Source organism: Gavialis gangeticus, unplaced genomic scaffold (genome assembly GCF_001723915.1).
Source record: "Gavialis gangeticus isolate Ggan-Ray unplaced genomic scaffold, GavGan_comp1, whole genome shotgun sequence".
Taxonomy (NCBI): Eukaryota; Metazoa; Chordata; order Crocodylia; family Gavialidae; genus Gavialis; species Gavialis gangeticus.
This window is the reverse complement of record NW_017729000.1, coordinates 47,654,370-47,680,895: the sequence shown is the minus strand read 5'-3', so window position 1 is coordinate 47,680,895 and position 26,526 is coordinate 47,654,370. Positions and strand designations below refer to the sequence as shown.

The window sequence follows — 26,526 nt, the reverse complement described above, 5'->3', positions numbered from 1 at the left end:
GCAGCTGTCAAGTAATTCATTATACTCATGACCAGTAATATTCTGGACCCTTATGTACAATATATTGGACAGCATATACTCTATTCTATGCAAAAAATGCTAAGAGAATGTGATGGTTTGAAATCAAGTAAGTAAAAATTAGAATACCAGGGCTCGGACACAGGCGGGAAACTAGTCTGGTGTCTTTACTGGCTATGAATCTGAGTCCTTCCTACTCTTATTCTTTCCTGATACAGAAAAGCACTTAAGCAGGTTGATAACACCATTGAATTCAGTGGGACCTCTCACATGCATGAACTTAACATGGTTATGTGCCTTTCTGAAGCATAAGTTCTTTACTGAGCCCATCATTGTGATATCTGAGTTCCCAGCAAAAGTGGTGGACTATAGTTCTGTATGAAATGCCATTTATATCTACACAACACGACAACAGCAGCAGCCCCAGCCGCATTGTCAGCACCCTTGTCATGCATGGTATTTGTAATGTTATAGAATGATGCATTTGGGGATATCTTAATGAACAGAAAATACCAGGAATGTCTCACAAAGAGGGAAGCAGAATTAAATATGGTCAGTTCAAATATTTCTGCTCTGAATTCCTTGCCCTAAAAAGACAAATTTTGACTTTAAAAAACAAGTTTCCACTCCCATTTTAACTTTGGAAAAGGACCCGTGCATTTCTTCATTTTGATTTTTTTAATGTCACACGTAATAAACAATTGCAGCCTGAACAATATGTCTAGTAGCCTCCAGCACTGATTTACATGAAGGGCACTTACATCAGCCATCTGAATTTCTTCAGGATCCAGCCGGGGATGACTAGGGCCATTTGCAAGGTTCCTGTTCTGATGGGCTGGGCACATATTTTGCCGTAAATGACTATGCATTTGCTTTCGTTGTTTTCTGTTAAAAAAAAAGTAAAAGCAAGAAACAGATTAAGTTGCTTTAGTTAGACTTTAAATTTTAATAACTCATTGGACTTTTCAGGCCCAAGATGTTCAGAGGAGACAAATAAAGGATGTAAAGGCAAACTTTTAACTCTCATTACAGTAACATTCATTACTGTACTTACTGTTGACTGGGCTTGTGGAAAATCATGAACACAAGAAAAGTGAATTCCCCAGTGTTCGGAACTACCTACAATTTTCATGGTTTTCCAAAGCTTCTAAGCAGATATGGGCCCAAACCCATGGAATATATTGTAAAATTTGGATTCAGACTCAAACTTTGTAGCTTGGTTGCACTCAGGGCAGGATTCTGTTTCACTTTATGCTCCCAAATGGCACTTTTCCAGCTGTGTATATGGCATTCTGGGCACTTTTGCACAGTTTGCAATCCTACTGCCTATGCAGTGTGGATTTGCAAGCATTAACATGGCAAGTAAACTTGTGCACAAGGCTTGTGCTATCTAGGCAGGTATGCTGTCACATACATGCATACTGGGTGGGAGTAAGTCATAGAATTCTACCCAGCAAAAACTCATGTCCAGTAGGTGCCAGGGGGAAGGAGACCTTCCTAGATCCCAGTCTGGTGCCATTTTTTCTAGGTTAGAAGTCCTGTTCCACGCTAGGCTAGAAGTTCAGTTCCAGTGTAGACTAGGCTAGAAGTCCTGTTCCAGTCCTGTTCTACACTTCACACCAGCACAGAGTGAACAAGAGCCTTGGTCCTCTTCTGACTTCAAGGGGAAACTAAGGCCAGGTGAAGACAGATTTTGAACTCTACATTCCTGCTGTGTTAGACACTGCTGTTTTGCAGATATAAGTTGGGTAGTACTATCAACATCTGAAGTATTATTTAGGTCCGTAAGTGTCATAGCTGGAGGTATGAACCCTGAACCTCAATCTTGTTGTAAAGTTTGGTAACTAATACTTGTTGTTTGGCAACTAATACTTACTTGGTTTTACAGTAAGCCACCACACAAACTATTCCAACCACAAGCAATGCAACACAGATCCCAGTGATAGTTAAAACCCTCTTCTGGTAAAGTTCCTCAGCTTCTGCAAAGATGAGATAAATAAATTATTTTAAAATGTACCTGCATTCAAACACTGTGTTCTGACTGCACAAGGACTGGCACTCCCATAAGGAAGCAGAATCAAACAGGTGTAGTTTGTCATGGACAGACCTCACACCGTTCCATGGCTCCTTTCTGGTCGCACCCAAAACTACAGATGCTTTTCTCAAGCATACTGAAATATAGTACCTTCCTCTCTTCCCATGCTCCTCACTCCTGCCCTGTAAATCTCTCTTAAGAGCTCCAACAAACTTATCAGCTCCTCCCCTATAACAGGCCTCTGACTTCTCTCCCATGACTTCCAAGAGCCCCACAGCTTTTCTTCTGACTTTTCAGCATCCATCCCAGGTGATCTGGTAAACAGATAAAGGCCACAACCACACCCCCCACTCACCACATATACCCAGGCATCCTTTGATGGCCCCATCACAAAATCCAACCTAGTATTAGTCTTTACGATGGACTCAGAAGTGCAATTTCTTTGCAACATCTGCATGCTTTGGAGATTAGGGGTATTCCAGAAACCACAACTCATCATGTCCCAAAGCATACAGATGCTGAAAGGAAAAAAACCAAAGGTTAGATGTGCATGAAGGAAAGCAGTGAGACTATGGAAAGATTGGAGGGGATGGAGTCATTAGATGTGGTAACTGATTATATGAATGGATTTAAAAGTAATCAAATAATTTTCACAAAAAGCATTACAGAAGACTCTCAGTTGCTCTCCTGGACATGTCCTAAGTATGTATGGTTTCACAGGACATCAGTCTTAATCTCACTATGCAGTTTGTGCATTTGTCAAATTAAGGTAGACATAGTTGGTGATCTATAGTAATTATAGTAATTTGTAATGGAATACAAATCCACTGAACACCATCAATTGTGACAGATTAACAGCTCCTTAGTGGAGAAAAGTAATTAATTCAAATAAATTAGATACCCAAAAATTTATGCAAAAGTTGGGGATAAGCTAAGCTTTAGACAACCTCAGATTGGTTCAACTCAAATATCATTAGCTACATGGCTGAGGCACCTCTTCTCTTCTATGAGCACAATTGCCCAAACTCCCTTCTAAGTTTCAGGTGGATACATCGATTGACATCAGTGATGTAACTCCGGATTTCCAACTGCATGATAGAGAATTTGGTCTTCTACTATGTCATTGTGTGAGCACTATAGTTGGGAGACCCACAAAATGACCTGTGCAATGAATAGCTATTGTGTGTGATGCCCCAATAACATGTATTATGTAAAAAACATTGTGGGTTTTGGGGAGTTTGTCCCTTAATTAACATTCTCAAGAACATTTTCTCACATGAAAAACCCTTCTCACATTTGGTATCATGGAATGTTCCACCAGGAGAGACACTAAGATGCTTTAATAGACCATCTTAAAATCCCACAGCAATTGTGAAGCTAGAGGTGAAAAACTAGAAGGAAAATAAGAATGGCATTAGGTTCTAGGAATACTAGAGTCATGTTCAAGAACTAGGGTATAATGAAAATAAAGGGAAGAGAAAAATACATTCCAACAAATTTGGTATTTTGGCCTATCCTAGCCTGCCATTTGGAAGTCTGAATTGTAAACAAAATTAAACTCTTTCTGAAGCTCTGAACAGGATAAGAACAGAAACTGTTACTTGACAAACTAGAGGCTGATACAGTCAGCTCAGTCATCAGCATGCAAAAAATCAATCAGAAATATTTTATTCTGCACACTATGACCATTTGTTCTAGTGTGCCAAAAAGAGAGCAAAATTCCAAACTACTTTGTTATACACTGTGGACATCTATTACATGACAGGCACTTGAGATGCATGATGAACCTCTGCAAGTTTTATATAGGAACCAACACAGTGCATACAGAGATCCACCCTGCAGGCCAGAGAGGAATACTTTGCTCAAAGACTGGTTCCTTGGGAAACAGAGGGGACAAAATTAGAGAATTTCTTATGAGAATTTCGCGTACCTCACTTTCACTAGTATGGCCAAGATGCTAGCTCCTCCTTCACCTTTTATTAAGGATGGCAACCAAAAACCTCCCGAGCTTTGGCACTCCAACTCCTTTTCTTGGCCAACACTGGGTTTGAGTAGTATGGCCTTTGATAAAAACTGCATCATGTTCCTCCCCAATTCAGATTAAATTTACCCTCTGCATCAGTCCTAAGGGATTAATGGGGCCTGAAGCAGTACCCAGACTATGTACTAATCTTCTGCACAGATGTGATCTTCCCCTGTGATGCAGCTCCATGCTGATGTTCCAGTAGTTGGGGAGTGACGGTTGCCCTAGTGTTCTCTGGACTCCCCATTACACTAAATCATTTACAATACTTTAGGGAAGAGTTCATTTTTGGACTGGGATGTTAAGCTCAATTTTCTTCCTCTTCCATTCCCTGTGTATTTGTTTGGTGAGAAATGCTGTGTAAGTACTGGAGGCAGTGGAAACATGATCTTTCCCTTCCTTTTTGAGCTGAGATTTCAATAGGCCAGCTCTATTGTACAGAAAAATGGTGCAAGTTCTCTGGTGCAGTCATGGCATTGGTGGAATCACTATTCTAAATGGATGTTTCTGCTTGGGAAATCATCAAACTGGGGAAGGGAGCAGGAGCCATGACTTAGCTAGAAAGTACTAAAAATCAGGTGATATTCATTGGTTGCAGGGTCTGTAAGCCCTGTCTGACAAACAGTAAAATTGGAGTTAAGGTATTATGGCAACTAGGGGCACCTGGAGCACAGCCACAGCAGGAACAGCTAAACAGGCAGTGAACACTTTTCTTTTTCCTGGTGTGAGCAGTGCTTCATAGGATCACAAATAATTTATTCTTTTGAGTTTTCAGGACTGGCTGCCCCAACACCAGAACTGCTCATTCTGTGGATTTTATTAATTCATTTTAATCACCATAAATGCATTCTAGCATAACATGTTTTATTTTCTGAAAAATGGCCTTTTCCTAGACTATATTTACCCAATTTAGATTTTAGGTAAAAAATCCTGGAAAGCTTAACTTTGAACTTAGCTTACAGATAACTATGGTCTTTCAAAGCTATGGAAATTCTGACAACCTTCTTCACAGCTGGTATTATTCATTCCATGATCACTGCTGTAAATTGTGGCAATTGCAAAGATAGAGACTGTGTTAATCCATTTGTTTTAGAACCACAGTGTGCATCTACAAATGTCATTAAGGTGATGTGATAAACTCCGGCACAGTTTGTGCCAGACTCAGCTGCTCCCAAGTGCACGTGCACCCAGAACCACAGCAGTTTAAGCCAGAGTGGAGCAGTCCCAGGCTGGCAGGGGACCCAGTGGGTTAGCCACAGACTCAGGATGGTGGGATCAAGCAGCAGAGGGCCTGGCAGGGGCATGAGGGTGCTAAAGTTCAGGTCTAAGAAGCAGGTAGCCTCATGCCCCAGACAGCCCTACACCATCTACATGTGCACCGCAGCACACGTTACTCTACAAATACTGTCCCCAACAGTACTATCCTAATAGCAGAGTTAATTAATTTACTGTGTCCTGATACTGGCACATACGTAGACAGTGATATTTCACTGTGGAGCTAATTAGTCAACTCCAGAGTAAAGCGCATGTGTAGATGCACTCACAGATTCATAGTATAGTAGGACTGGCAGGGAACTTAAGGCCAGCCAGCTCAACCTCTTTCTCAGAGCAGGATTGTCCTTAACTAAATCATCCCAGCAGAGTCTCTAACCTGCTCTTAAAAGCTTAAAAGGATGGAGATTCCCCAGTGTCTGTGGATAGCCTGTTCCAATACTTAACCATGCTCATAATGAGAAAGTTCTTCCTAACAACCAACCTAAATTTGGCCTGCTGCAATTTGAAATCAGTACTCCTAGATCTGTACCCCACAGCCACTCTCTATTTCCAGCCCTTTCATAGCCACCCTTTAGGTATTTGAAAACTGTATCAAATCCACTTTGTTTTAATTTGATGTTTTAAACAAATTATAAAAACAGGTCAATAGGGATTTGTATTGGTTAAGGATTTATCTGGCCAAGAATTTTTCTGCTTGGTGAACAGAGATTATTTTTATGTGGGGAATAGCAGGGTGAAACTTCACCATGGAAAAAACAAGTGAAAAAAATTCCCAGAGAATTTTCATGGTTCATAATTTTTGCTGCCAAAATATCAGTTTATCAGATGCAATCTCTGCCTTTCATTTTGTGGAAAAGAGGGTGTAAGAAGGGAAGAGGTAAAACCATCAAAGAAATTATTTCCTCCCACTTCTTTACCCATATTACAAACTTCTCCCCTAAGGAACAAATCCTAGTCTCTACTGTGCCATTCAAATCAGCATATAGCCCTGGTTCTGCCTTCCCTGCAAGTGCATCAAATATCATTCAATTCAACAGGGATGTCTGGGCTGAACCAGAGATGCAGGTTCAGACCCTGGATCTGAAGCTGACAACTCTTTGTTCAGCGATATAACTTGTAGCTATGTGCCACATCTGCAAGTCTGAGATTAAAGAAGGCTGCTGAAGACAATTTAGGGTGGCACCAAGATGTCTCATTAAAGAGGTGGTTGAAAGCATAACATTTTCATGTATATAAAGTAATTTGAACAGTGAAAGGAAGAAAATAATGCAGCGTACACAATAATTCTATGTTCAATGTAGACTATAACATACTCAGGTTAAGGCCTGTCAATTTTTGTCTTTCAGGTGCCATGCACACCTATGATTAGGGTGACTACATGGGACAATGTGAAATCCAGGACGCTGCCTGCCTCTGCTCCCACCCCCCATTGCAGGGAGTCAATGGCCCATTAATGACCCACTGTTCTTTACTTCACAGGTATTAACAATCACCTATGAAGTAACAGCATTAATAGGATGTCCTATTTCACAGCTCCTGCTACTGCCTCCATGCTCTGTGTCCTGGATGCTCATTTTAATTTTCACCGGCTGGCCAGGACTGCCCTCCAAACTCTGGGACTCTCCCAGCCAGTCTGGGATATATTGTCACCCTACCTATGATGTAACACATTCAACATTATCACCTTCATCATTCTAAAACAGCAAGTGTGATGAACAAACCACTCTATGACACATAAGGCAGACACTGTCACAATACTAACCATGGATACCACAGGAAACGCATGAAAAAGTGAAGGGTGAATGAAGGAGAAAAGGCAGCTGAAGACGTGGCATGGAATGTTTGTGTTTTAATAATGACAGTGGAAAGTGAAAAATGGGAGAAGTAAAATAAAAAGGGATGTCAAAAATCCTCAATTCTAACAGTCATTTAAAAGTGTATTTGTATTAGCAGCACCAGTTTCTCCATAACTCCTGATTCCAAAATCAATTCACTTTCTATAGCACAAAATAGCCTGCTGTAAAAATGTAAATTGGTTCTAGTAGCTTGATCCTAGGCAGTGTTGGGTGACATTTGTTGACAGACAGTAAATTCATTGAAAAATGGAATTTCAGGAGGCTAAAGGGGAAACTCAAACTATTTGTGGTATCAGATCAAATATAGTGAATAATGTCCCAAAATAGGGGACATTTTTTTGGAAACATCAAAACAGTTCAGAGTCATATTTTAAATGGTTCATTTTGATATTTTCAAAAGATTTCTTTCAAGTTTCTGTTTCAAAATGGCAAGCTACATTTAAAAATAGACTAAAAAGAACAAAAGATTAAACAGATTAAAATTAATCTATTAAAAATTAAGAAATGAAATGGCCCCTCCAAAAAAGATTATATAGCTCCCAAAAACAAAACAAAATAAAACATTTTGTTTCAGATCAAGTAAACTGCTTCATGTTGATTCAGAATTAAATTTCTTAGGGGTTTTTTTTTTAATATTTTATTTTTTGACTGCTACCAGTGCAAAATTCTGGCTAATGATATGACAGATTGGTAAGTGGCCCAACATCCATTAGGGACTATAGTGAAACTCCCGCTTGCACTTGGATCCTGATCCTGACAGGCTCTGACTTCCTCCCTCAAGGAAAGAAGCACCATACTTTATATTCATGTTAATTGGAATCTAGAGCACTCAGAGCTGTACAGGTTCAGACTCTGAGGAATCAAAAATTTGAGCCTTGGAGAGAAACTCCTATTTCTTACTCTGGTGAGTGGAAATTTATACAAGATGGTTGAAAGGAGAATGTAATTCCAATATTTCTAAACGGAAAGGCTAGTGAGCCCATCCAATGGAATTAAAATATCTTAACCATGCTGGTCTTCTCTGTGCTATATTATAAGATCTCTATTTGGGAGATAAAGAATATTTTTCTCTCTGTCCCTCCCTTTCCATCTGCATTTGCTGTGCATTTACTGGATGAAACCTGAAATAAAGAATTTATTTCCCAGGGTTAGTTTGTTTTTTTTAGTACACCAGCATATACAGCCCAGTCCAGGGCAGTAGGGAGTCCTCTTGGACTTGTAAATATCAATCAAAATGTAAATCCTGTTAACTTGGATTTGCTGCAACATCTAGAAAATGTAAACAGCACAGAAAGTAAATACCTCTTGAGCAGAACTTGGGGTTGAGTTATATCATCAAAGATCTCAAAGATTCTTTCCTTATTAGATCAAGGAAAGGATCTGAGGTTCTCTGAGAAAAATACTGGTATCGTGGATGCTATCAGCCACTGCAAAGCAGCTGGGCAAGGTAACAGGGACCAGTTTTGCTTTTGGTCCATGCTATTTTATCAGACTGGAAACCCTGGTGAAGAATTTAATGGCTGAAAGTATTCCAATGAGGAAGGCTACGGACACACAATACTACAGAAACCCCTTCTCTACCGGTGCAAATGGAAGGGAACTGTCAAAACCTGGGACGTGAGTCCATTGGCTGTGAAAGCAGTGTGATCAAGGCAGACAGGGGACGTGCTGATTCTAAGGATAAATTAACATTGCTTTCTTGCAGCTGCAACCCCACAGAAGTACAGATGGTATCAAAATGTGCCCTTGCTCTAGGCTAAAATAACCTTCTGACTTCAGTGAATCTGGCTCAGAGAAGCATAAGCAAAGAGATGGAATAAGACACAAGAGGTGGAATACAGTTCAGGACATTTATTAAACTCCATGTGGAACCTGTCTGCACAGCTGGGCACCACACTGCACAAAGAAGGATGTATATTTAGAAAAGACGCAGCACTGGGCAACAGGGAGATTAGAAGGACTCAGGGATATGCAGAATGTTTTGAGGGGAAGTTTAAAGGAACAGAAATGTTATTTAAGGGAAATGGGAAACTCAAGGCCAAATTCTGCTCCCTGCTCCCTGTTACTCCCTGGTGACGTCCAGAAGCTAGTGTGATTACACAGGTGTGAAGGAGAGCAGAATATGCCCTTGGGAAGACTCAGAGACGTCTGAAAGGAGTTGTTGGTACAGTCAACAGGACATATCCCAAGAAAAACAGCAATAAGAGTTTTGTATTGGAAACTATTTGAGGCAACAGCACACCACCAGTTCTCAAGCCACCTGCTAAAACACAGGTGGAAGAAACACCTGGGTGGGCTTTGGCCATCAATAGTTCTGCACAGTGAATGTGCATTGTAAACCAGGGAGCAATCCAGAAATTAGGGGCCAATTGAGAACTCTGCAGAACTATAGTACACAGAGAAAACAACTCAGAGGTGATACATTAGCAATGGAAAATGATCACAAAACATTAGGTCAAAGAGCACCTCACTGTATTTCTGAAGAGAGGGAATGGAAGTGAAAATAGCAAAATTATGATAAAGTAGACAGGACTCACATTTGACCAGGTAGATACCTAAAGTTGCCCAATAGTAAGATGGTTGGAAGCTTCTAAGTCACTGCGGCATTTTAAAAAATGTTTGGCTTACAGTCTTTTAGAGTTCAATCCAATGGCATTTCAAGTAATTAAAAAAATCTCTAGTCAGCCTCAATTTGGGATCCTGTTCTTGCTTGTATGTTAACTCAGGTGATCTTAATCTTACATCAGTTCTTCCACTCTAGGCACAAAATGAGCGATTTTTAGGAGGGAGAGAGGTGGTGCAGGGGTAAGGGGAATTAAAAAAAGGTGGTCCAAGTCTGTTACTGAACATTCTTTGGTTCCAGTGGGAGCTGTGTGTTTGGAATGACGATAGATTCAAGCCCCTGCTCCCAAATTTCCTAGAAACCATCCTTTTTTTTACTGAAGCATGTGCCCAGTCCCACACTGCATCTGCCAGTCACCTTTTGAACAGGTAGAAACTCTACCTTTTCAAATTAAATATAGGGGAAAAAGCCTTTGAAGTGAGAAGACACAGAGCAATTTGAACATCTCAATACTACTACATATACTGTGCTTCTCATTCATCCAGACAAAGAAATAAGTGCTGCTAACAATACACATGAATTTTATAGGTTTATATTTAAGGATGTTTTTGGTCCAAATATCTATCTTGGTGCCAGTAAAAAGAGCAGAACAGCTGATTTTTTTAAATCATCCCATTAAAGCCATAACTATAATGTGGGCAGCTCTTAATGGCTTCTGATTAACAAATGAATGGTTGTTCCATACCCTTTAATTCAAATCCAAGATGCTCTGCCAATGCAGAAAGAGGACAAGGAAGAGAAAGAGAAAGAGAAAAACAGGTCTGTCAGAGGTTTCTAAATATACAAAACATACAGACTGCGTGGTTAAAGCAGGTTAGCTTTCCCTGTTCATTCAGTAAGTAGGAACACAGTGTATGCATTCATAGAATCTTAAATTCCCACAAGATGCACCATTTAACGTAAAGAAATGTCAAAATTGATAGAAATGGTAGTTAATTATGAATTCTCTAGAGATGAGACATGTCTGTTAGTACCTAGTATGGAGTTCAGGTTCATAAATACACAGTCTTAGGAAACATATCCTGACTTCAGAAAGGTGGCGCACACAGCTACTGCATAAATCCACTGGACTTATATACACATATCAGACAGCAGCCACTTTCACCACCCAGTCTCTGTGTACAGACCTAATATCAAGCACTAACATTAAAGAGAACAATATATTATTCTTAATTAAAAGATGTCTATAGGAGTCTTGTGTAATCTGATCTGAAATCTGCTCTTAGATATACTGGTATATCCTGCAGCATAGCTTTTGCATCATACATGTACTGATTAATTATAATGATTAGGGCAGTTATATACTTCATCATGTAATTAATAATGCAAATAGTTAACAGGTTATGTAAGAAAACCATCCCTACAGATCTTAAAAATCAGAACTGCTCCCCAACTTCCTTCAAAATTTGTAGTCTTCCCTTTCAGGATATACCGTAGCCTTGTCTACTTTAGAAATAACAGTCATTCTATTAGATGAAATAATTGTGTGCCATTTGAACTCCAAATTAGCTCAATATAATAAAGTAGTGTAGGGTGAAAAGATATTGCTAAATAAAAAACAGTCGACCTAATGAAAAAATAGACTGCAAATATATAAAACAAGTACCGGTTTTGAAAGATACTATAATGCCCTTATATAATTGCACCCAAAGAGTGTTGAAGGTGCTGTCTTAAAAAAAAATCCCTGTGCATCAGTAGCCATTTCTCCTGCATTCAGGTCCAGGATACATGTTATCATGTACAGTCCAGGGCTCCAACTCTTTGAGGCCACAATACACAAACCATAATTATTCATAATTTATGTGTCAGTATTAGTGCTTTTGTTCTACAACAAGATAAGTTTTGCCTGCAACAGCATAATGACTTGTGGGGAATTTGTACTAAATGTAAATGTTTATGAACTACTGTAAAATTTTCTCCAAAAACATATTTGAGTACTGAACCATTTAATTATCACAGAACCTGATTCTCCCCTAGTTTGTATTGTATTATCCTGTGCAACATTTAAAGTTTTAAAAACTTTTGTGGTTTATTTTCAACCAGCTCTTCAAAATGTGTGTGTGTATCAGTATATATATACACACATGTGCATACTAATCAACATGCATATATTATATTATATTATATTAGTAATATACATTTATTATAGACACTAATAATTATTTGTATGCATAACATGCTTTTAGTTTACAAAGGTGTAACCAACTGAAGGCAGGGTTTTAAAATGGAAAGTGTCAAGCAATCAATTACACACACTGCTTCCCATGTGACTTATAATTAATCTGCTAAAGAAGAACTGTCAAAGACAGCACACACACCAAATCCAGCCAGTGCGCCCTACCATCTGGCCCACAGGGGTGCCCATTGGTCTCAAACTGGACCTGATGCTGCAGGCAGCATGTACCAGCACAGCCCTATTGGGGAATGTTCTGCATGCTGTAAGCCTGATCAGATGCACAAACCAGTTCTAGGGACCTGATGGGTTTGATACCCCTATGCCAAGGAACTGACCTCTCCTTTCTCAACTCAGAAATGTAGCCTATCGTTGTGGCCCTTTCACCTTTTAGCCCAGTAGGCATGGCATTTCCTCAGGCAATATATAGACTTGGGTTCTAGGTGCTCCTCACCCAGAGGTTATTTTAACCTGGAATTCCTACTTCCCAGACGAGTGTTCAAACTAGCATATCATGTGCTGCACATTACCTACTGTATTCTCCAGCCTGCTTGAAGTTTAGCCACCAGGTAGCCAGGAGGCGAAGATAAGTGGGGCCAGGAGCAAAAAAGCAACCCAGAGAAAGGGGGTGCTCAGTGAAATAAATACTGCCATGCAAGGGAGACAGCCCTGGGCTCTAGCCCCAGCTCCTGCCCCAAATGGGGCAGAAAATATCCCAGTGCAGTTTATCCAATGACTATCAAATGCAAGGTGAAGTGGGCCAAGTTTAAGAGGAGAAGCAAAGAGTGCTCTGGACAATGCCTGGCCTGTGGCCTGATAGTTAAAGTATTTTGCTCAGATGCAGGTTCAAATCAGTTCTGGATGATGGGGGCCTAAAACTCAGTCTCAAACTCCCTGAGCAGCTGCCCTAGCTATTGAGCCAGAAGGTGGGAGAGGCTTTCTCTTCCATTTTACTTCTGGCAAGTGTGGACATATCTGGGCAATCTTATTTTGCAACAGGTAGAAAAAGAACCAAACTGTGTGCACATGCCAAAACCTGCATTCACACAGCTCTGTAAGTGACACTTAAGCATGTAAAAGTGGAATAAATTTTTTGTTGTAATGTATACAGTGTATCATTTAGTAGCAAGTGCTGTAGTTAAGATTACACATGGATTTTTGTTATAACACTAATTTTTTCACAAGACTTCCCCAAAAGTTCCCTTTAGAGCAGTCATGCTCAAACTTTCGGTTGAGTGGCACGTGGCTGGTCAGTGGATCCTTTGTGGCGTGGGCATGGCGGGTTGGGCCCCGTATGCCTGGATCAGACCCCACACTATCCCCACTTGGCCTCATACAGTCAGATCGGGCCCTGCACTGCATCAGTCCAGCCCCTTACACCGGTATTCAGCCCTGTGCAACCCCAGCTCTGCATGTCCGAACTAGCATGCAGGGCCATGCTGCCAGCTTACTAGGCCCCCCACACATCTGGGAATTTGGCAGCAGGGGAGCAGCAGTTAATGCTGCCACTGCTCCCCTACTGCCAATTTTTTGGACCTGTGGGGAGCCAAGCAGGCTGGTTGATACAGCTCCATAGGCCAGATCAGGCCTACAGGACTGTGGAAAGGGAAGGGTCCCTGCCTAAAACTTTTCTTGGTCTTGGGGGGGGAAAAAAATTTACTTGTTAAAAAAGGTTGTTAATGATCCTCTCTCCTTTTAATGGTCTTAATGCTACACCAGTCATGCTATTCTTTCTTTTTGCTTCTCCTATTCCACAGCCCTGTGGATGGTTCTTAGCTCTAACCAATAAACAGTAACCCAGGTATAGAAACATCGACTCAGATGAACATTAAACTCTGGCATAGAAATAGCTATTAGTGAAATGTTGGATGCACTGTCAAGATGCCCAGAAGGCTTGATTTTGGTCTATGAATCTTCCTAAGAGATGTACAATTACTTGTAATGACTACAGGACTGATAAAACAACATCTTTTGATTATTTTTTCCTAGTCTGTTGAGTCTTTAATACTTAATATATAATATAGCAAATTATTGCACACTCCAGTAAAGTTGTAATTATTTTTGCTTTGATCTTCAAGTGAATGATATAGCCCTAGGTAGTAATAAAGCTAGTTTCTTTATAACTGGAGATAAGTGTGTTGTTATATGTGATGATGCACCAAAGCCTCTGCATCAGCCTTTTTCAAAATCCTGTATCTGCCCATGGAGCCAAATGAAGCCCTGGCCCCTTCTGACGACCCAAGATACAGTTTCCCTATCTGACAAGGCTGTGGCTGTTAAGACAGTTAACATGAAAAAGATTGCAAATATCTGCCCACTAAAAGAAACCTCGTGCCTGCATAAGGTCTTTGTGACTTTGATACAGCAGGGAAGAGGATCTATGTATGACTGGGAACCTGTGGAACAGATCCTGTTTTCACGGAAGTAAAAACTCCATTGCCTTCAAAAGGAACAGGTTCAACTATGGTGTTTCTTTTTCTGCTGCTGCTGCTACCATTATTCTTTGCTTTGTCAGATACATTGCTGCCCACAAAGCTTGTTTAAAATAACAGTTTGACACTAAGCTACAGCAGCATTGAAAATGTGAACTCACTGTTTTACACCACATTCCTGTCAGTAAGGTATGAACTTCATTGCTAAGTGGAGAACACTGAAATGCTAACAGACATGGGGGAATCCTTTTTCCTCTCTTCTTTCAATCCCACTGTTGTTCTAAAAGCAACAACTGGTAATTAGGCCCCCTTTGCAGGCAAACCTGTACCACCATAGCTGGGAATTTTAGAATGGGTAAAATTTAATTCTTGCAAATAGGAATTTAGGCATACATAGGGTAAATATTCTTAACTCAGTTTAAATGTAGCTTGTAAAATGGTTTCTTTAAACAGATATTTGTATGCAGCTAAACAGAACTGATGTTTCTAGTGACTTTACTGGAAACCATGAAACATAACATTTGTTTGTGTGAAGCCCCAACTCCTCCAGCCACCGGATCATGCTTTCAAAGTTGCAGAAAAACCCTTGAGAATATGAACCATATGTACCTAAAAGGTTCAGAAAATGGAAAGCAAAAAAAAAAAAAAAAAGAATCTGACTTCCAAAAATTTCATTTGATTTTTATGTTTGTAATAGGGATTAACTTGTGAATTTTGAATGCTTAAATACTGGCAGTGCCAATTAACCAAGTTAACCATTGATTATATCAGGTTAACAGTCCACATTCTTTTCTTCACTTTTTAACCATATATTCACAAAGTTTTGCTTTTATAACATATAGCACAGGTATCAAACTTTTTAGGCCCTATGGGCTACTGCTTTCCTTTTCTTCCCCCTTGCTGCCTATCTTAGTTACCAGGAGTGACTAAAAACCTTGATTTAGGCAGTAGGTAAAGGGGGAGGTGGTAACAGATATTAACTCAGTAGGCACTGAAGTAGTGGGGATTAATGCCACCACTGCTGGGGCACAAGCAGCTATGGCATTGAGATACATGAGCTAAATTCAGCCTGTAGAAATGGGTGGTCCATCTCACAAGAAGCACAGCAAACTGGGTGACCCAACTCTGTGGGCCAAGTCCATCCCTTGAGCCACGTTCGATACCCCTGCTGCACAGTATCCAAGTACACCCGTGAAGAGTCAACCGAAATTTGATTCACTGGGACAGGACCTCCAGCTCCAAAATACCTGTGTACTACTCAGCCTTTTGCTGATATATAGTCAACAATTTTTGCTGCCAACCTGCAGATATCTAAGGATTTGCTAACACAAAGTCTCAGTAGAGTGCAACTGAAATTATTGCACATTTGTGGCAAAAAATGTGTATCAAAGACATGAATTAATTTCGTTTTCAGTGCAGCATGTGGAGTATATTTACTGTTTCTGAGGCTATTTTGACTTTGTGTTTATCACAGTGCAGGGAAACAACAAAAGTAAAAGCCGATGCAAAAATAAAAATCATGTCAACTCTCAGATGCTCAAAAACATTTGGGATAAAAGTAAAATCTTGAGGTCTATGAAGGGACTTCCAGAGGGCAACAAGCCCTATTCTACCTTAAAATTATGACTTGACATCAGTATAGTGCCTAATCTGCTTCAGAGTTGAACTAAAATCCCTGGGTAGATGATAAGGGCAGATCTACATTTCACCAGACTGTGCCAGGAAGGGCTACTGTGAAAATGTTTACACCAAAGGAGGAAAAAATGCTGTGAAATCATTCTAAAAAAACCCCCTGAGCCTGAGAGCAGCATTAATGAGCCCTGAGTAGAAGCCACAAAGAGGCTACATAACATTAGCTATTTGTGCATGCAAAACAGGAGTGAAAAGACTGGGTATCTTTCCACAGTCGTGCTCCCAAGGCCAGTCTGATGCAGTGTAGCAAAACCATAAGCATGCTATAAGGAGACAACAGGATACAGAGTGGACCAGACCTTTCAAGACTGAGTCCCACAGAAGATCATTTGAGCCCAAGGCACACATTGACCGGTGTGAGAAACCAGCTCCTTCTGTGTTGTGAAATGGCAGCTTTGTGATTTTAAACTCATATGCTGGTTTCTTTATGTGGTCACAATGCAGGGATTTCACAGCCCTCAGCCAAGGGCTTTGGACATGACATTCCACTTTCAATATTTTATCCAACCTGCAGGCTATTGCTTCTCTCCTTGGCTTGATGACACATTTTTTGGAAAGTTACTTTAAGGAATTGGGTCTCACAGTGCTCCATTGAGGCAGGTAAAAGAGTACTTTCCCTACCATACAAGAGCAAACTGAAACCCAAAAACCCCTTAAGACCAAAACCTTCTACCTTGAGTGCCTATAGTTACATGCTTCAGTCAAGATTTAGCACCTAAGCACATCATTCTCACATATACACTTCTCCTTTGTAGCAAACTGGTGTTGCAATTGCTCATCATTTACTGAAGCCAGGTCTGTATTGCTTCTCTGCCAAGCCTGAGCTTACCACCAAGAGACAAGCCCTGCCTACTTGCTCCCACTCCACACACCCACAAGCCTGGAAATTAGGAAGCAGAGGTGATTTACAGGGACCTGAGTGTGTGCCTCATCACCGTGCTCTGAAAGTCAAACCTCTTGTCTGAGATGCCTAATCATTTAGGTACCTAACTTTAGGCACCAAAGCTTGAGAATTTTGGCCAAGTGACTTATTGGTTCACATAGCCAGTCAACATCACAGCCAAAAACAAACCCAGTTCTCTTCACAGTCAGACCATGCTTCTTCCCTTACTTATCCAATATTCAGACACAATAAGGGCCTCTTCTGTTTCCTTGGGAATCACTGGGAAGAGAAAACAGACTCTCACCAAGCCTTTATCACTGCAGTTGAATACTTCAGCCTGAGTAGCGCTGCAATACATGGGACAGGATGGTGCTGTCAAGCAGACCTATGGATCAAGTTGGCACCACCCCAGTGGAGCTACAACAGGAAAAGGCAATGAACAGATCTGCAGTTAGAGGTATGCTAGCATTTAAAGTTTGGGTTTCACTCTTCTGCAGTGCCCCAGTAGAGTGGAAAATCCAAAAGAAATGGATGTGGAATAGGTGGAAATGGAAATGCACATTACAAAAAAGAGCTAATCCCACTGAATCAAACTGCTTTTCTGGGAAGATGAGTCACTGCCCTGATCTGCACTCAGTAAACCAATGTCATGGTAAGGACAATTCTGTGCTGATCATGTGCTGATGTCAATGTACAATGGACAGGCAGCTATTTATAGCAAGTAGCTTTAGAAATGTTTAAATAACCAGGGACTCTGTTTAATTCAAACAAGAACATTTGAAGATTAAAGTGAATTGGGAATGGCAGGTAGGGGAGGGACAAAAGGGAGCAAATAAGAAAGGGGTGAGGGACTCCTACTGAAAAAAATAAAGTGCTGATATGTATCTCACTCCTTTTTTCTCTCTCTGGCAATGGACAGAAGACACACATACATCAGTGTAATTCACACTGCACCAGCAAAATGGAAAAATGACAAAAATCCCTAAAATGGAGTAATTTCACTCAAACTAGTGGAGATGTCCTCTTGAAAGAATCAGGAATTAAATATTGCTTTGTGAAAGTTATTCCAACGTAGGTTTCACCTGTCTGCATCCATCCCAGGATAGCTGTTCTCAAGGCAAACAGGTTATTACTCGCTCCCCTGCCAGATTCAGTTGCACCTCTTAGGCATCTAGGGGGATTTAGAAGACTAAGTGTGGTTTGAGTTCTCACTATTCTAGTCCATGAAAATCCAGAGACTTTTGTAACACATTATCATTTTACTTTTGAGTCACAAAAAACAGCTAAGAGGAAGAAGAACCACTCATTTTTTACGTGCGCTACTTTTCAGGGACTTCAGCAAGGTGACATCACATTTAGGCACCTAAACAGGTGCATTAGAATCTGGACCCTACTCTGTAGGTCCCTGGAGATGATTGCTTGTTTGCCCATTCTTTATCCAAGTGTAATTTAGATCAGTATAAAACAAAGTGAAGAAAAGATGAAAAGTCTACTCAATTTTATGTTTTATTAGTGTTACTATAAATGTCTGTGGAGCCATTAGGAACACCATAGGCATGGAACTAAGTTTGTTCACAGTGGGCACATCTACATGTGATGCTATGTTGCCATAGTGACGAGCTAGGTCACTATAGCGCATTGCTACGGTGATGTAGCTGCTAAAAATAACTGCGCTGCCGGGAAGGTGCAGTAATGGCCATTACTGAGCTGCCATCATTTAGTACTTCCTAAAACAAGAACTAAATGGCAGCACGATAACAACTGTGCCATGGGGGGCACTTGTAGATGTGCCCAGTATATGCTTTGAAGTGGAAAAGTTGTCTTGTTAAGTAAAAAAAACGCCAGTATACTAAAATACTGGCGGCTCTAAAACACTTGTTGGGTCTACTTCATTTACAAATGAACTTCCCTGTGTATTTTCTCCATAGCTAGGAGGACAAAAGAGCAGCAGACCTATGGTTAACAAATCCCTATTAATGCTATGGCCATGTAGTGCTTTGAGCGTGTGTTAGTTATCTTTTTGTGAACAACAATTCAAGACAAAATGGTATAAGCAGGAGTTAGAGGATTTGCATATACTTTCACCATTAAGTCTGAGCTCCCCTGGCCTGAAAGCACCTAAAAAGCATGACAGAGGTTCCCACTTCTCTCATAAATTATCCTTCTCAAAACACCTTTGGGTTGTACAAAAGGTTGACTGGGTGGCACTGACCCTCCCTTTGCCCCCAGGCCAATAGCTTGGAGAAAGAAAACAGGATGAAAAAAGATCTGAGGGACAACTAATACATTTGTGGATAATAAAATCTGTGAACACTTGAGTGATTCTAATTGCACAACTGTTATAATTTTCTTCCACAAATCTGAACAGCAAGCCAAGCTCTACCCAAAGAAATATGGCAACAGAAGACAGTGCACTGAAGAGAAAGGAATGCAGGATAATATTTCAAATCCTAAACTGCAGTCATCCATAACTTTCCTTTAGTTGCACAGGAATTTAGCTTGCACTGTATTGTATTAATAAAAATGACTTAGTGGGTCACTCTGGGATAGAAAAGTCATGTAAAAGCAGAGTATTAGCAGGCTCCTGTTAATTACTGTGTAATTAACCTTACTAGAGCCTAATGTGTAGCCGGCACTTCAGTTCAGGGGAGGGATGTAACCCTGTTATTCTGATAAACTACTAATCCTCTGTAATAGCATGGACACAAGAAGACATGGTAATTACCCTATAATTAAATGGTCAGTAGTTATATCATTAAAGGGTACTTCCTTGGTGTTTGTGAAATGTAAATGTAATTGTTGAATTCAGATGAGTAAGAGGAGTAAAAAAAGAAAAGACAATGAAAAGCATATAGAGGTTTTATCTTTCCATGAGAACACATTTTCTACAGCTCTGTTTCAAAGAAGAGGAAATGTTTTCTTTTTATTATTTGCCAGTATTCTGATTATCAAATAGGAAGTACATTAACTGGCATGCAGAGGAAGCGTGAAATTCAGGCATATGTATCTTTCAGTCCCATTAAAACTATAATTTGAAGACTCAGATAGGACTTCTGGTAGGTTTCTGTAAAGGAGTGAATTTTATCCTAAATGCATATAACCAGACTGCAAATCCAGTTCTTATTTGCTCTGAGATCAAGCTCCTGTCTTCAAGAAGCCGCTAACAGCACCTCTGCCACTTGGGGAAAGGTTCCAGTCGACTTCCAAGCAAGTGGAATTGGATCTTAAGAGATATTTATCATCTGATCATTCAAGAAAAAAGGGTGGTCTCATCTGATAAAAAAAAAATTGTCTATTTCCAGATCAAAGTGGGAAAATGAGAGCGTTAGCAATGATTAAATATCCATGGTACAGCTGAGGTGAGAATATGCTGTTTTCTAGCTTAACTATGTAGACATTCCTATGCTTTGCAGCAACATGAACATGACTAAGAATCCATCAGATATGAAATGCGGGTGCAGTATCTCATACTGAGGCTATAGAAGATTCTCTTTGAAGGCACTTTCTTGATGCAAAAATGACTGGTGAAGAGGCCACTCTGCTCTATGAAAAAAAACATTCAGATGGTGCCATGATCATGCTATTGCAATCACTGCACAGAACACAACCAGTGCGAGTCTCTGTAGAGGGTTGATAAAAGGTGTGGATCCAAGAGGAACCCTTTTAGATGAATAAATTTTGATCACTTCTATTTCCCACAAGAAGGAAAAGCATTCTTTGTATCAATAATGTAATGTATAGTAGGGGTGTGAGAAGCAAACCGTATTTGATTGGGATTCAGCCCAATTCAGGGGCAGTGATTCAATTCATTGATTCAGATCACTGTCCCAATTTGATTTAGCCGAATTCAAATCTGAACATTCGATTCTGATTTGCAGAATCAGCAATTCAGCCATAGACATGTTTTTTCTACATACCTTGAGGTACCAGGCACGGCTTATGAATGCTGTGATGGTGGGTGGATGGAGCATCCCACAAGTGCAGGGGACACCCCCGCCCCTCCCCACCCCACATGCTCGGCAGCAGAGACAGAAATGGACCGGAAGCACTTCCGGTCCATTTCTGGGTCTGCTGCTGAGCACACTGGGGACCTCCCGTGCTCCCATGGGATACTATCCACCCCACCATCTCAGCGTTCACAAGCTGCCTGGTATCTTGAGGTATGTAGAAAAAACATAGAAATCTGTGTCTACGTCCAAATCGTCAAATCTCTCCAAATAGATTCAGAAGGTTCCAATTCAATTAGGAGAGATTAAAGGGTCTCCTGATTCTATTTGGATTCGGAGATTCAGCTGCCGAATCAGGCCGAATCTCCACTGAATCCAATCAGTGACCAAAGCTTCGCACAGCCTAATGTATAGCACTTTCTGACTAGGAAAATCACCTCCTGTTTTCCAGAGTAGCTGGAACTGGGTTATCTCTGCGCTCTTCTCAAATTGTGTTAAAACTGGTTTCACTGTTGGAATAGATATAACAAAAGCTGTACTGAGTACCCCATTCCTTTAAGTTTTGATTATGTTTTCTAAAATTCACATCTATAGCAGGGATGTTAAAGTATAAAGACAGAAACTTGGATAGCAGTCTGGCTATACTGTAAAAGACAGAATGCAGAAGAATGTAAAGATATATACAAGTAGGAACTCAGGATTCATTTTCATAAAATGTGCTGCTAAGAGCAGAATAGATGGGGTATGCTCTAACAAGCGAAGTTATTTCATTATGTGTTTTCAGATCACCATACAGTACAGTGTACAATAACCTTGACTGTCTCTCTCCACTTAGCAAAAGGGATTTGATGCCTGAATAAGGAGGTCTTATGGACCACCAAGTCCAAGGCAAAATCTGTTTTCTCTACGAGGATTAGAAAATGCTGTTATATGATTTCTTGGCAAACTAGGGGAAAAACACCAAGCTATGTATCAAAATTAGTTTTTCAAAAGAAGTATGAAATATGAAATAAAAAAGAAGAACATACTAGCCTACATCAGAAATTAGTCCAAGTCAGCTCCATTCCAGGAATTTATATAAGACAGGTCATAAATATAAACTTTAATAATGCCAAAAAAGGGACCTAAAGAAGTTTCATCAAAATAGGGAATACAATCTTCTACAAATCAACAGTGAGATGAATGAGATCTTAGGTTCTCCTCAAGATCTGAATTACTTCTTTTAGGAAAAAGTTGGAATATTTAATTTTGGAAGAATTTTCAAGACTGTGGCTGCGTCTACATGAGACACTGACTGTATAGTAGCTTGTTACTACTGTGCAGTAGCGGCATATGACACAAAACATGACAGAATGCTACTGCACAGTAGTAATGAACTACTACACAGTGAGCATCACCTAAAAGCCATTCAGTGATGCTACTGCACAGTAACTCCTGTTACTGCACAGTTATTTAGTACTGTTTATACAAATACTAAGTGGCTGTGCAGTAACAACTGTGAAGTCAGTGTTTCGTATAGATGCGGCCTGTAAATGGGAAATATAAAGAACACCCAGAACTGCTAAACTGTAACACAGACTTCTAAATTGTTCCATAAAGCTCAGCTAGATAAAAATTGAATACAACACTTTGTCACGATGCTGATCCCTGAACTGTTTTTACCAAAAGTGTTTTTGTTTATAACATTAATTCAGTCAATGTCTCCAATTCACAGTGAATGAGATAATTAGCTCTGTGTTTTACAAAACCCTTGGGACCATAGGGCCAGAGGTCTAGCAATCTTTTAAGTAGGCAACTGAAAAATAGAGCTCTCTCAAACTTTCAGAATTCTGCAGTATAAGGAGAATATTATGACACAAAGTCAGGAAGACTAATGAATTACATGATTTTTGAAAAAGTTTTCTTTGCAAGTGCAGTGGTTTTTCTATCAACTTTGTAACACAAGAGTATGTATGGGTAGTGAAAAAAAGGCAGGTCTTAGACAACTTGCCATCCTTGCAGCAAATGCGGTAAAACCTGGAAAAAAATGCATGATGTTATTTTACATGTTAAGGTTGGTTCAGGAGAAAGCTTTTGACAGGGTGGTATCTAAGACCCACTGGAACTCAAATATTTGAAAGACTTCCAAGCTGTTTTTTGAAGTGGCCAAGCTGCCTGTATTCTTCAACAAGTATCATTCCCTTACATCCAGTCTGCTGCACAATACATTTCAGTTTCAGTCTGGAATGCAGGAAGATTGTTTCCAAGTCCCAGGGTGGAATGCAGTCATACGGTCCACTACTAAGCTTCCTCAAGTACAATGGGGTCATCATGAGAAGAACAACACAGCCAAAAAAGATAAAGTTGAGGTGAGGTGAAATCAAAATAACTGCTTTTACAGTTGTGACCTGTTTTATTCTTGATGCATAACTGAAGGCAAACTTGTTAAGGATGTATCATCAAGATTAATTCAGGCTTGATGAAGATTCTCTGAGGGATGAAAGCCAAGCAAGATGAGGTGAAATATAACCAAGTGCCCAAAGTGAAGAGGATGGGATTGGTTATTTAACTCAGTCTTCTTAGGAAACAATTCTGCCTCACATTTTTAGAAGAGATAGTTACAACTTCTGAGTTAATGGATTTTGGCCCTTGTACACACATAGGTAGACAGGGACACAGGTACCTAAAGGAGAGAAAGAGACCTATTCTAAATACTACAGATTATCAAGTAGAGAATTTCAGTGAATTAAGTGTCAAACTAAGTATGGAAACAATTCTATCATATGCATTGGGGAATCTCCCTCCATAGCAATCTTTCTGGCTCCCACCACCATATCATATTTATGCCTATTAAGATACTATGAGATCTGGGGGCTCTCAGGTTGTTCCAGAGACCTAATTCCCAAAGCTTTAGAGAAAACTAAACGTAATTTTTATTTATTTATGAATTCTCAGTGGCATTCAAGAGTTTGTGTTACAAATGAAGAGGCTGAGAAGAACCATAAGATCAAGGTCGACCTACTTATTACAAGCTGACATTACTAACCACCTGACTGTATATTTTCCCTTTAATACAGCAGTTACCAAATAGTTACTTCTTATTATACTGTCCTAGTGTCATGGGGAAGTTTATAACAATCTGATTTACCAGTGGATATTGTGCCCAGTTAATAAATTTAATAAAACTTAAAATGAGGATATTTGGCTAGTTGGCTCTGTGAGCTCAGTTAGCAGAAGAGACAGAGAGAGACAAAGAGACAGAGGGGGAGAGAGATTTCTGTGGAAAAACAATAGCTGCTGCAATTATGGTTTTACAGGACATGCTGAATGAGGAAAGACCAACATTAGATCCAAAGCACTGGCTCTCTATAAGACAGGATGAAATGTTATCAACCCTGAGTCATGCCCAATGGACTTTTGTTTTGTGAAGTACGGACTGCTCAACAGACTGAGAAGTCATGATAGTTTCATCAGGAAAATGCTCTTTCTGGACCTCATAGTTATACAGCAGGAAAATGGGGAAAAAAAATTGGAAATTTCCACACCACCACATGTGCTTTGAAAATTTAGGTGCAGGAAATGGTATAACTAGCATTGTGACCATCTGAACTGAAGTTGAAGCTTAAGCACAGTGCATTGATTACACCATTAGGGCAAGGAAACACTCTTAGGGTGTGTCTCCACAGGCAGGGGCGTGCACTTGCAGTGGCAAAAATAGTAGCAGCACAAATTTGCGCCACTGTTTTTTGCTGCTCTGCATGTCCCTGCACATGCACTTTGGTGCAGGGAAAATGCCCCACTTCGGGCAAACTGCCCTTTCTCTGCTTCCCTTGGCTCCTGGTGTGCTGGAGGAGCCAGGGTGAAACTAAAGGAGGGGAGATGATCTGGTTGGCAGCCAGAGTGTCTCCCAGGAGATCCTGGGAGATCCTCTAAAATCAACGGAGCTCTTAACGGGCACAGGGGTCCTAACCAGTGGCTTCATTGTAGGAACAGGGTCTTAATTATTTTCTTTTTTCTTTGATACATCTCTTCAACACATTTTACTCTTAGTGAATCTCTTATTCTTTTTCTTAACCTTTCTTTCCCTGCATGCTTCAATCTTTAGTTTTGCAAATGTCTATAAAAGTGCTTTGTGGTACTCTGCATGAAAATTGCTACAACACATAGGATGAAATAACACTCCTCTTTAATTATTCATCTGCACTGAGTCTACATGAAAAAAAATCTCAAAGGATGACAATTACTGCTAGATTATCAACTGTTCTTTATACCTTTTGGATTTGCTTCAGTTTTTCAACAGATTTCTGATTATTTTTGCATTACAGCATAAAGTAACTAAAAAGCCATATTTATTATATGCTAATTTTGGATCATATATCGAGAATCGTACCCAGATTCTAGTCAAGCAAAGTGTATCTAATGTCAAATGCTGTGCATTTACATTAAAAAAGAGTTAAAAATCTCAGAACTTATATTGATCATCAGGGATCCAGGTTTTCCATTTGCCACAGAAAAACATGGTAAAACTCAGATTTTCTCATTTTAAGGAGAAAAAAACAGATTTTCAACTTTAAAGGAGAAAAACACAGGAAATGCTGAGTTTCTCCTTGCAGGCTACCAGAGTTCCAGGCAGCAAGGGGCTGGAAGGAGTGGGAGGAGGGTGATTAGGCAGGGGGCGCCATGTGCATATGCTCACATACACAAGCATGTGGCAGCCAGGCAGGTTAGAGAGCATCTCCCCACAGGTAAGTCTTGGATGTGGAGAGGATTGAGAAACTCACAGTGAGGAAGGGAGGGATTTGGGCAGGGCTGAGGCTGGGGCAGCTGCCCATCTGGGGAAGTACATGGGGCTTGGGGCCTGGGGCCAGAATGCATGGCTGCAGGACCCAGGCAGGGAGCCCAGGGCTGGAATGAGCAGCTGCAGGGCTCATCCAAAGGGCAGTAGGGGGGGTAGCTCCCCACCACTGCACACACTCCTGGGCAGAAGTGGGGGGCACGTGCCCCCCATATTTGTGCACAGGGTAGGTGCAGCCTGCTGTGGGTCCGGGCTCCCTGACCTGCTGCCCTCCCCCCAGGGCCTCCGCAGCCCAGTGCATGGGACCCCACATGGCAGGGCGGAGCAGGGTGAGGAAGCTCAGTGCCAGCACCATGAGCCCTGCACCACCATGGAGACGTGTCCCCTGCCTGCCTGGTAGCAGCAGAAGTGGTGGTGCAGAATCATGCCCCTCACTGCTGCCAGCCAGGCAAGGGGCACTTCACTGTGGTGGTGGGGGACTCCTAGAAGTGGCATTGACCTTCCTCGCCTGACCCCGCTGCTTCAGGTCCCACCCACTAGGCCATGGAGGCCCCAAGGGGAGGGCATCAGGGTGGAGATCCCAAGCCTGCAGCAGGCAGCCCACAGCTGCCCCTCCCACAAGCTCTGCTCTGGCCATGTCACCCATGGGGGAGGAGCAGCTGAGCAGCCGGGGCTCAGATGTTGCTGCGGGAGGCAAGGGGCTGTAGACTCCTGTCCCCAGCCCCATAACCCTGGCCGCTGGGGGCAACCTCTGACAGGGCTGGTGGGAACAAAGGGCTAAGGGTGAGGAGTGAG

General features: G+C 40.9%; 1 protein-coding gene across 6 annotated transcripts in view; it reads right to left on the bottom strand.

Annotated features, from left to right (window-relative positions):
• NRG2 (neuregulin 2) overlaps positions 1–26,526 on the bottom strand; it is a 423,875-nt gene that overhangs the window by 13,110 nt on the left and 384,239 nt on the right. For all 6 annotated transcript variants that reach the window (XM_019506597.1, XM_019506598.1, XM_019506602.1 and 3 more), the window contains 2 exons: positions 1,895–1,997; positions 780–903 (listed from right to left, as the gene is read on the bottom strand). In XM_019506597.1, coding sequence (XP_019362142.1) covers positions 780–903; positions 1,895–1,997 — 227 coding nt within the window. The remainder of the gene's footprint in view (positions 1–779; positions 904–1,894; positions 1,998–26,526) is intronic.